The sequence below is a fragment of the Lathyrus oleraceus genome, chromosome 5 (genome assembly GCF_024323335.1).
Source record: "Lathyrus oleraceus cultivar Zhongwan6 chromosome 5, CAAS_Psat_ZW6_1.0, whole genome shotgun sequence".
Lineage (NCBI taxonomy): Eukaryota > Viridiplantae > Streptophyta > Magnoliopsida > Fabales > Fabaceae > Lathyrus > Lathyrus oleraceus.
In genome coordinates, this window is record NC_066583.1 from 612623711 (window position 1) to 612636141 (window position 12431).

Here is a 12431-nt window from a genome sequence, read left to right on the forward strand (position 1 = left end):
AAGATCTCACCCAGGAAAGGCTCATTTGAGAGATTGATGACCGACAAGCTTTTACCGTAAGCCGCAAACAGCCAAATGAATCGATGACTTGGGGTCCCTATCTAACCCTAGACTACGACCGCTGAGATCCCCATTGTGAGTAAGCAATCAGAGATATCCTCCATCCGTATCTCGAACCCGTGATACCATGCCAACTTGTGTCTTCGACTCGTGGGAACCATGCTTGTGTATCATTCATTCGCTCACTCATGCATTCATGCATAAAAAAAAATTCAAATACAATATTCATGCATCACTCTGCATGTCATCAAACAAAAGCTAGAAAATTTACCATTCTACCCTTCTATCCAGAATCATCCAAAGTCAAGCTGAGTTCCTAACGTTCATACTAGACGCGCAATAATCAGAAGTTGCTCATGGATCAGTTGGAGCAAAACCAAGCTGCTATGAGGGAGGATATGACCACTGTGAAGGCTCAGATGGGTCAACTTGTTGAAGCCCTACAACCTCTGGCTAGGGGACAAGAGAAAATGCGTCAGGCTAATCTGAGAGTCTCTGTTGCCAACCCTGTTGTTGTGACTATACCGGTGAATCCACCAGGAGGAGCTGGTACGCCTGCTGTAGCTCAGCCACCTCCCGAAAGAGGTTTGATGTATCAAAATGCTAATCAGACGTTCAATATCCCCGCCAATGGGAGATTCCAACCTGAGATTGACGATCAGCTGGACGCTTTCTTCACTACAAAGGTTAACTCAGTTTATGAAGCTTTTGGGCATTCTCCTGTTGACCTCGAAAGGAGATTTCAAATGATGGAGGAGAGATTCAAGGCGATGCAAGGTCCTGATACCTTTGGGTTGGATGCTGCCAAGATGTGCCTAGTGCCAGATGTGAAAATTCCTCCCAAGTTCAAAGTCCCGAGCTTAGAAAAGTATCAAGGGGTCACTTGTCCAAGACCCACATTCGAGCTTTCTGCAGAAAGATGGCCGCTCATTCTAATGACGAGAAACTCTTAATGCACTTTTTCTAGAACAGTCTTAGTGGAGCTTCTCTGGAATGGTATATGCAGCTCGAACGCACGCATATACGAACATGGAGAGAACTTGCTGAAGCTTTCTTGAAGCATTATCAGTATAACTCAGACATGGCTCCCAATCGGACTCAGCTCCAAAGCCTTTCTCAGAAGCCGGATGAATCGTTCAAAGAGTACGCTCAACGATGGAGAGACCTAGCTGCCAGGGTTCAACCCCCACTTCTTGAAAGAGAGTTGATAAACATGTTCGTGGATACCCTTCAAGGGCTGTATTTTGTAAAAATAATTGGGAGTACCACCTCGGGATTCTCAGACTTAGTCATTATCGGCGAGCGAATTGAGAATGGCATGAAGATCGGCAAGATACAAGACATGACAGCTGCGGCTAGTGGAGCGAAGAAACCTCATTCCGGATTCTCAAAGAAGAAGGAAGGAGAGACCAATGCAATCGCTAAAGGGGGAGATGGAGGTTATCAAATGCCATACTATCCGGTGGCAGTAGTAACACCTAACCCATATCCGCAGCCAGCGTATGTCATTCCAACTGGTCCTCTAGCGATGCAATATCAGCAGCCCTACGCTCCTCAGTAACCTGTTGCTCCGTAATAACAGAACTACTATCAGCAGGGTAGACAAGGACCAAGGAGGCCTCCTAGAAGGTTTGATCCAATTCCCATGCCGTATGGACTTCTGCTAGCTCACTTGCTCAAAGATTTGCAGGTCCAGTTGAGAGAAGCTAAGGCTCCTCCTGTACCTCTTCCTCCCAGGTATGACATGAACGGCAGTTGCGAGTATCACTCTGGGACGCGGGGGCACTCCATCGAAAATTGCAATGTCTTCAAGCACAAAGTACAAGACTTGATTGACTCAAAAGCAATATCGTTCAAGCCATTTGTTCCAAATAACCCCGTGCAGGCAAGTACATCTGCAGCGCCGTAGTCAGAGCAGCGGTAGATCTAAAGGATCTATATCTGTGGAACTGTCTTGTCAACTTTTTCCAGAATCAAGACCTCATGCAGTGGGAGAATAAAGCGGATCATTCCAGCAATTTCTGGTTCAATCATGTTCATGTGTGATTTTCTTGTTTGTCATTTGTAATAGTCATTTGTAATAAACTCGTTTGTTTTTGAATAATAATGACATTGAAATGAATATGCATGTTTTGAATAAATCCATTCGTGGCCACTCATAATTTATCTTGTCAATGTTCAAATGTTGATTTTAAGAGGAGGATGATGAAATTAAAAACACGAAACGAATTCACTGCTCGTGCGCTTTCGAATAAAATCTTGCTGATGATGTAAGGCATTGTTTTAAATCTCAAACACCGGAGATATAAGGAAGATAATCCCTAGTCAACCCCTTCGAGCCGAGGAGTGGGAGTTTCTTTCTTAAATATAAAACCCTTAATCTCAAACCGGGGCAGGGTAGTCGTCAGTCAGTTTGACCAAGCGTTCAAACTTCAAAAGAGGAGTGTCCTATCTGAGGACCGACCATATCTTATCCCTCATAAGAGGTCGGAAACCACCAAATTCAAAACGGTTGTCCCTCACCCACAGAGGCACGAGGCAGTCACAACCCCTTCAAATCAAACAGTCAAATGTCACACGATTTGTTTCAACAAAAAGAAACAAGGAAAAAATCAGAAAAACAAAGAGAAAAAAAGCCCTCTAAGTCGAAAGCTCAAAAACGAGTGACTTAGGCAAAAACTAGGGCATCCCGGTGGATTGTAAATCTGAGCCAATCCGGTAAAAATAGGGAAATGAAAAAACAGAAAGAGGAATCAAAAGAAAGTCCTCAACAAGAACAAATTCGTGTGGCTACAAACCAAACAAAAGAAGGATGGTTGCCACACCGAAAACCTCGTGGGTCCATTAACCTTTTCACTTCAAATCCCTTTTGGAAGAAGAACGCTTGTATCGAACTAGCTGAACGTAGGACTGGAGAACATCACGAAGAGCGGGTGGGTTAGGATAGCTTCGAGCCTTGTATCCTTTCTTTCTTAAACCATGAACCAGACCACGTTACAACCCTCAAAAGACCTAATTGAAGCAAAGGTTTATTTTGAAGGCGTACTATAGTCAGAACGATCGTGTTAAAATTGTCTCCTCATCAATTTACTCATATGTGTTGATATTGATATGTGACATTCATTATCAATGATGCATTCATTAAATGTCAGAATTTCAGTGAGCATGTTTGCATTTCAAAACTGCATAAAAATGACGTTGCCTTATCATTTCAAAAATGGACTTGTCTTACTCGTGAGTAAGCACCTGACATCAAGAGATCTCCCACTGTGAAATAACTTGATGGTTCCAAACGCCTGAGACCTCCGTTGAGCAGGGGCAAGCCACTTCTCTTTTGATCACATCAATCAGAATGTTTGAAGACTCTGTCGAGCAGAAAGACAAACTACTTCGAGATCTCTTCGATCAGAGGCAGTCACGTCGAGAAATCTCTACAAGATTCAATCAATCTGAAGTAGTCAAGGCGAGATTCAATCAATCTCTCTGAAGATCAGTGAATCAGGGGCATTCCTTCAAAAATTAGCCAACCAGAGGAAAAGTTACTTCAAAGCTCGTACTAGGGTAGGCCACTCCAAGAGCACAAGAAGTCAATCTCCCTAAGAGGGTTAATCAGAGAAATGCGGTTCCCAGACACTGGGGCAGATCCGATTGAGATAATCCATGGCGAAGCTGCTTCATAACTAGTGATTGGGGCAATCCTTGCAGATACCCAACAGACTGGGGCAAGACGATCCAAAGAGAGGAAGGTTCTCTCCCTACCCGGGAAGATATTTCCGTATCCAGCCTGGGGCATCCGCAGGTCTACGTCAGATCCATTCTCCAGCAACAGTAGAAGTCAGATGTCGGGAAGTCATGCGAGATGGAACCACCCTCCATAAATCAGAAGCCTTGCAACCCAAAAAACTTCCGCATCATTCATTGCATCGTACCCAAGATTGGGGCATCCGTAGATCCTTATATCATTGCATCAACCCGTCATGCATAATTTATATCATTTCATTTATACATATCATCTAGCATATCACAAATCTCTCTAACAAGGAAGAATCAAGCCCAAAGCTCTCTTGGCACTATTCAACTGCCCATTTTCGTTGGCATCTTTCCATAATCCACCCCGTTGGCATTAAACAATAGCAAATAAATGACCTTTTTGATCCTTGTAAAGCTCCTAGTCGGCAACCCCGACAGGATTGTTCGAAGTCATTCCTTTTTCGCTTACCTGCCGTAAGCCTGTTGCATCCTTCATGGAGATGATTTCATTGAGATAACTCTCCTTTCGTGAGTTTATTTTGTTGCTTGGTGCGTGAAATCACGTCTCCCCCTTGTCGCCTTTCACACGAGAAGGGTTGCCTCTGTCAAGACATTTCCTTTTGATTTGTAGGTTTGGTGAGTCCCGGGAAGGGTAGCCATATTTTGAAAACTCCATCCTCGCTGTTGTGCCTGTGGGACCCCCTGAGGTTTTCGTATCTACAACATAATGCCCAATTGACATAGCCTGCTAATGCCTAGACCTTGTTTGGCAAACATCTTGCAAAGTCCAATTCTCATTGGCAAAACCCCTACCTCTCAAATTTGGAAGACCACTCAAGCAGTAATCGTCAGTGTCTATCACTTTTTCGATACCCGTCGGTGTTGATATCTCTTCCCCAACCACAGAGTTGTAGATAATCACCCTTTACTCAGTTTTAGATGCCATTACCTCTAACCCCAGAGTTGAGAGACTATCCTATACCCAATCTCAGAGTTGATGTTAGTTCCCACTCCAACCTCAGAGTTGTTACTTCTTCCTTCTTTCCAGCCTCAGAGTCATTGTCTATTTCTCTTATTCCCAACCTCAGAGTTGTCGTTTATCCCTTTCATATCCGACCTCAAAGTTGTGTGTTTCCCCTTTCCAACCTCAGAGTTGTATGTTTCCTTTTTCCAACCTCAGTGTTGTAGCCCTTTTGCAGCCTCAATATTGTTATCCCTTTTCCAGCCTCAGATTTGTTGTTACTTTTCTCATTAACCAACCTCAGAGTTGTATGTTCACCTCTCCTTCTCCCATCCCCAGAGTTGATGGTAACCTTTCTTATTTGCAGCCTCAAATTTGTAACCCCTTTTCCAACCACAATGTTGTCTCCCCTTTTCCAACCGCAGTGTTGTCGCCCCTCTTTTCCAACTACAGTGTTGTCGTCCCTTTTTCCAACCGCAGTGTTGTCGCCCCTTTTCCAACCACAATGTTGCCATCCCTTTTTCCAACCGCTGTGTTGCAGTCCCTTTTTCCAACCGCAGTGTTGTTGCCCCTCTTTCCAACCGCAGTGTTACCGCCCCTTTCCTAACCGCAGCGTTGTAGTCCCTTTTTCCAACCGCAGTGTTGTAGCCCCCTTTCCAACCTCAGTGTTGTCTCACTTTTCAACCTCAGAGTTGTCGTTGCTTATCGTATTACCCTAACCTTAGAGTTGTATGTTGCCTTTCCTTATCCCAACCTCAGAGTTGTTATTCCTTTTCCAGCCTCAGAGTTGTTATTCCTTTTCCAGCCTCAGAGTTGCTATTTACCGTTTATTCTCCCAACCTCGGAGTTGAGTATCTGCTTGTTTCCAACCTCGAAGTTGACGTTCACCATTTTTCGCTCCCGGCCTCAGAGTTGAGCAGTTACATTTTTTCAACTTCGGAGTCGGTGTATCTCTTTCTAGCCTCTGAGCTTAGACCCCACTTTTTCCAACCTTAGAGTTGACGATTACCATTCTTTTCCAACTGCAGAGCATATCATCTACCTTTTTCCAACCTTAGGGTTGACAATCACCTTTTTTCGACCTCAGAGTTGAGTACCTACCTTTTTACACTTCAGAGTGAATATGTCGTGTTACCCCAACCTCAGAGTTGAATAACTACCCTTTTCTAATCTTAGAGTTGATGGCTATCATTCTCACCCCAGCCTCAGAGCTAAATGTCTACCTTTTTCCAACATTGGAGTTGATGAACTTTTTGCCTACTGTCGTCTCAATAAGGTCATCCGCCATCCCGAATCCTAGGATTCACCTAGAAAACCATTCCCCCCCCCCCCCCCCCCCCAAAAAAAAGAACAAGAACCAAGGAGATATCCCCTAGCGGCAAATTCTTTCTTGGTGCCTTCAAAAAACTTGTTAGTAGAGATAAAATAAAAAAATAGTCAATCATACTGCATTAGCATACTGCATATGTCATGCATGTCCAGCCGCTCATTACCCACTTACCGGTTGACGTTCCAATTCCCAGCAGATGCCCTACGCAAAGACTAGCCTGTTCATCCCACATATCCCAGTGAATAAGACCTCCTTGTGACCTACCTTCACATAGCTTTCCATTTGTTCATGGCGGGCAAATTTCAAGTTATTCTAGTATTTAATCCTCTCCTAGCTTGATTGTCTGGAAGTTGTTGTTGTCCATGCAGTCAGGTCCGAGAAGATTAAATAGTGCCTGATGTCATACCCTGAAATTCGCCCCACCCTTCATTAATCATATAGGTCATTAACCCTAATCATTTGCATATCATCCTCATCAATTCATTTCATCTGGATAAGCATGGTTCAATCTGATTTATAAGTCGCGTCAGTTAGATTCACCAATCCATTGCATATACAGTCGTCATTTCGTTATCATGTCAATAATTATTCTGATTAAATGTTGTATTGATTTCGAATTCCAATTAACTTTCGAAGTTTAAGTTGATCTCGTGGTTAGATTTGATCTTTGAAAATAAATTTGCTTTTAGAAATCATTTCGTTCTTTTTCGAATTAATTTTGGAAATTCAAGTTGAGTTGGACAATCCAAGTTGATTATTGAAAAGTCGAACTGATTTTGGAAATTTGATCATTTTTGCATTGAGCCCATTCCATTGTTTTCTTTAAGCCCATTTAACTACTCATTTTTTGGAGTTATCCATTTTTAAAATAATAACCAAATTTTCAATTCACCAATTAAAACCCATAATCCAACTTTCAATCCATTATAATCCATCATTATCCATTTCATTTATTAAATCTGATTTACTCCATTTTTGATATATATATATATTCCTTAAGCCCATATTTCATTATCCAAAATCATTTTAATCCAAATTTCATTTTTATCCAATTTCATTTTAAACAACCCAAATCCATTATCCATTTTTTAATGCATTCAAATAACCAATTTATCCAATTTATATTGTCCATAATATTATCCAGATTGCCATGTAATCCATGTGCCAAACGTACCCAAAAACAATACCAGCTACACTAGAGCAAGAAAATGTAAGCTGCTGCAGCACCAAACCAAACCTGCTAAAAGCTGCTACAAAAACTTCCAAAAGCTGAGCCAAACAGGCAGCTCATAAGCTATAGCTGAAAAACGATGCACCAAAGCCAACAACAAGTTGTAAGCAGAAACATGCCAAGCCAATAACGATAAGTTGCACTAAGCTGATACACTACAAACGGAAACAGAAAAGCGCAGAAACGGAAATGAAAAAATCAAAACGGAAAATACAAGCGCGCAAAGCAGAAGTTGAAAATGACACAAGCTAAAAAATTGCTATGTATGAAACGCAATGAAAATGCAGCGGTAAATGACATGAACGACGGAAATGATTCAAAAACGCAAGATGAATTTCAAACTCATCAGGTTATAAATTCAAGAGCTCAGAATGAATTGGGGTTCTCTTCCTCCTCTTCCTTCTTCAACCTTTCAGAACTCTCTCTTCATCCTCTTTCTTCTTCAACCTTCTGTAACACCCCAAAATTTGCCCTCCTTATTCACGCATTCATTTTTAGGTCATTTAACATTTCATATTGCATTTCATCATGTCAATCAGAATCAGATCCAAGAAACTTTATTTAAAAAAAAAAAAGAAAAAAAAAAGAAAAAAAAAGAAAAAATAAATAAATAAATAAATAAAATAAATAAATAAAATATAATAGAAAAATCTTGGACTTGGACCTCTCTCATTTGAGCCCACAAAACCATGAAAATTAGGTTATAAAAGAGGGAGAACAGACAGAAAAAGGAAGAGAAGCAAAACACTCTGAGGTTTCCTTGGAACAAAATCCTGGACAAAACCTGAAGAGAAACCTAGACAGAGAGAGTGAGAATTAATCTGCAGCAACCTCCAGGCAACTCTGAAAGGTTCATTCTGACTCACACACTTTCAGCTCAAGCAAACCCTAACATTGGTTTGCAAATCCAGCCGTGCCATTTGATTTCAACCGATCTCTCCAATCAGGTTTGCCTTATATCCATCATCTTTATGCCTTTAATTTGAATGCTCTAAATGTATGAGGTATTATGGGTGAATTTGATACCCTTTTGATGCATGTGTTTGACAAGAGGTTTAGGCCTCCTACCCTTGGTTGCTTTTTGTGAGCTTTTTGTGAATTGAAAGGGCATGATTCATGTGGTTACATTTTGATTTGGGGGCAACTCTTGGTTACCCTATTTTGTTTCTCTAACCTGTTTGTTGAGTTTTGTTTTGTGAGGGCTCATACGACTCTTGCAGAGATGGTTTGCCTGGTGTTCCACCTTATTTGTGGGATACCCCCTAGAGGTTCATTCCGATTACCTGTACTGACCCACTTTCTTTGATGATGTTAGCTTGGAAGGATCTCAGGGTTTATCGTTCCTTTAATTGCTGTTACCTGGGATCTTCATCCGTGTGGTACTTTTATATTTTTCCTGCATTTTACTGCTTTCCTAGCTGGAAGACCTCGATAGGAGGCAATGTTTCTGTGTTTACTTTATGCAGGTTCCTTTGTCCAGGACTCCTTTTGCCTGAGCGTCCCTAACCCTACCAACTCATTGATTTTTCTTCTCCTAAGAACACGTTTACTCCTTCTATTATAGGCGAGTAAGTCTCCAAAGGTCGAGCATCCGGTAGATTGCGTAGTAACGTTGTTCGTCCAAAACCCAATCCATAACCCCGTAGTTAGCCGAACTACGGCTTGCTCTGATTCTCATTCCAGATGAGATACGTAGGCATAAGACGCGATGTCTTAGCGAGCACAATTACCCTTAACCCCTAGGTAGCCGAGCTACGAAGACTCTGATTCTCATATTCAGATGAGATACGTATGCAGTGGATGCGACATCCGTGCGAGTCATTTTCTTTTGACCCTTTTTTTTAGTAAATAACACATTAGATAAACCCACACCCTTTAGACAAGAACTACAAAAGTGGATCCCGTAGAGTACTACGGATGCGTAGGGGTGCTAATACCTTCCCTTCGCATAACCGACTCCCGAACCCAAGATTTGGTTGCGAGACCTTGTCTTTTCCTTTCCTCTTTTTAGGTTTACTTCGAGCGTTTCCTTTCCCTCCTTTGGGATAAATAACGCACGGTGGCGACTTTTCTGTCATTTTCTTTCACCGGTTGTTTTTTTTCGCATTCCATTTTTCAGGTTGCGACAGTTGGCGACTCTGCTGGGGACCCGGTTTCCCTAAGAGAGTCCCTCCTAGCTTTTATGGGTTGTTTGTTTATTGGGTGTTTATTCTTTTGTACAATTATTTATCTTTCAGCATTTACCTGCTTTATTGCATTGTGTACATATGACTGCCGTATCTGCTGGTTCTGTTTGTGAGATGAGTTCTATACCCGAACTCGAGTGCACTTAGGATAGGAGAATGGCATAGTCTTGTTGACTTGTGTGGAGTTATTCCTTAGCAAGTTGACTTGCAAGCCCATTCACTTGGTGGAGGTCATGTTGGGATCAATAATGTCCCACAAGTAAGTTGTGGTTAGACATTACTTTTTCCAATATAGACCTTAGAAGCCAAGGACCTTAGTTTACCAAACCCATCTTGGCCTATTCGTAGGACGTAGTGCGAAATTCGTTCAAGTGTAAGATTTGATACGATTGTTACGCGATACTACACTCATAAGAGTCTCTCTTGAGAATATTTTTGGAATACAAGTAGTCGTTCCTCCGATAATATCCGAAAGATGGGATTATGACTATGGGAAGCTTTTGTAGAACATGTTTGGAAGGTTTAAACTTTAGTACACTCCCTTTGGGTGGTTCTTAACCTAAACTCCATGATCGTGACTTACAACAAACCCTTGATTCATGGTTGATCCGTTCAGGTATCCTTAATATCAATGAAACTTGGGTGTCGATAAGGTGTAAACCATAATCCACCAAAAATGGATGGTTGATATTAAGGATAACGTGATCCATCCCATGACCTTTGTTTGGTGTGCTTTGCTTGATCCTCTTAATTTCTCTCCAGGTAGTGCAACCTGACAGATGTTCAAGTGGATCCAGCAATTCTGATTGACATGCCATTGCATTGCATAACATCATCTGCATATTTGCATCCAACATCTCATGCTTATTCATTTGGAGGGTATTCCCTTTTTAAGGGGGATGCCTTAAAATCGAATAAGCAGTGCATCGCATACCATGCATACTAACCCTTGTTTGTTTTGCAGGTGTCACCGCAGTGTCTAATGTTTGTTCCCTGTTTCAGGCAGTTATTGGTCCCAAGCGAGTTCACAGGTACCCGACAAAGGAAAACCGTCCACGACTAGCAATGGACCAAATACAGAAAGAACTGGCTGATATGCGTGAAAGGATGGATCAGTTCATGACATTGATGACTGGTATGGCAGAAGGCCAGGCAAAGCTGAGGGAATTGGTTGAGCAACCGAGGCCCGATCCAGAGGTGGAAATACCAAGTGTTGAGGAGAACCCTGGTAACCCTGGGAACGCTGATAACCCTGTGAACACTGGAAACGCGGGTAACGCAAATGTTGATGGAAACCCGGGTAATGTTGGCAACACGGGAAATGTTGGGAATGGTATTGGTGGAAGATACAATGTGAATCAAGGGATTCGGATTAACGGGCGCCCCGTTACTGAAGATTGTCAGTATGATCAATTTTCTTTGCACGACGAGGCCCTCGAGACCACTCGCCGTATGGATGAGCTTGCTGAGAAGCTCAAATCTTTGGAGTCTCAAAATTCCTTAGGTTTTGATGTCACCAATCTTGGTCTGGTTCAGGGACTAAGGATCCCTCACAAGTTCAAACCCCCTACTTTTGAGAAATACAACGGGGCTTCTTGCCCACGCACTCATCTCCAATCTTATTTGGGAAGGTTGGGAGCTCACACGGAAGATGAAAAGCTGTGGATGTACTATTTTGAAGACAGTCTAACTGGAGCTTCTCGTGAATGGTACTCTCATTTGTCTCGTACTACCATCAAGAGCTGGAAAGACTTGGCAGAGGCTTTTATCAAGCAATATCAATACAACTTGGACATGGCTCCAAATCGGACCTTGTTGCAAGGAATGTCTCAGACTGCCAAGGAAACCTTTAGAGAATATGCTCAGCGTTGGAGACAGATCGCTGCATCCGTCCAACCCCCTATGTCTGAAAGGGAGATGGCGGACATGTTCATGAACATTCTTCAAGGCAATTATATCGAGAGATTGACTGCTTGCCCGTCAATCAGCTTTGCAGAGATAGTGATTGCTGGAGAAAGGATCGAGAGTCTGTTGAAGATGGGCCGAATTCAAGACAACAGTGCTTCCAACTCATCAGTTCCCAAGAAACTGTTTGCTGGTAACGGTCAGCGAAGAAGAGAAGGTGAGACGAGCGTTGTATATGCCGGCAGAGGCAGGGGAAGAGGACGCCCTAATTATTATCAAGATCAAGTGCCCGCAGTCACTATTCCAACACCTGTTCCTCAACCGCAGTATCATCCGCATCAGCAACCCAGGTACAACAATCAACAACAATGAGGTAATCCGGGTCAGCAGAGACCCTATCAACAACGTCCAAGGCAGGCGGACCGGGTCATTGAGCCAATCCCAATGCCTTATTCTGTATTACTTCCCAAGCTGATTGACATGAATCTGGTTACGTTGAGAACTCTGGCCCCACCGGTCGATCCTAACAATCTGCCTAGAGGTTATGATGTCAATGCCAGATGTGCTTTTCACTACAACGCACCTGGCCATACTACAGATAATTGCAAGGCTCTCTAGCTAAAGGTACAAGATTTGAGAGATGCCCAGGCCATCAATTTTTCTCCGGTGCCTAATGTTATCCAAAACCCGATGCCAGCCCACGACGGGCAGAGGATTAATGCTGTTGATAGTGGGGAAATTTTGAATTTGGTTTCTGATGTGACTAAAGTGAAGACTTCGCTATCGGTAGTTAAAGACCTACTTTTGAAAGGACAAATTTTCCCGGGCTGTGGGGAAGAGTGCAGAAATTGTCAAGCTGCCGAGAACGGATGTGACAGTTTGAGAAAGGGTATTCAACAACTGATAGATGAAGGTTGTCTTCAGTTCGATCAGACTCGTCCAGTGAAGAATGATGTGTCGACAGTAACGTTTTATTTCACTCCTGAAGAAATATATGTTCCCGAGAGA

General features: G+C 42.5%; 1 protein-coding gene across 1 annotated transcript; it reads left to right on the forward strand.

The window, feature by feature from the left end:
- Positions 1–416: 416 nt before the first annotated feature.
- On the forward strand, positions 417–1621 carry LOC127082411 (uncharacterized). The gene is made up of 2 exons (XM_051022648.1): positions 417–938; positions 1028–1621. Exons 1-2 carry the CDS (start codon positions 417–419, stop codon positions 1619–1621), a joined length of 1116 nt encoding a protein of 371 aa, XP_050878605.1.
- The last annotated feature ends 10810 nt before the right edge of the window (positions 1622–12431 follow it).

Bases quoted from the DNA above. Each gene is read 5' to 3' on its own strand.
- LOC127082411 (XM_051022648.1), top strand. From the start codon at position 417: ATGGATCAGTTGGAGCAAAACCAAGCTGCTATGAGGGAGGATATGACC. The intron at 939-1,027 runs GTCACTTGTCCA...CACTTTTTCTAG, and splicing joins GCTTAGAAAAGTATCAAGGG to AACAGTCTTAGTGGAGCTTC.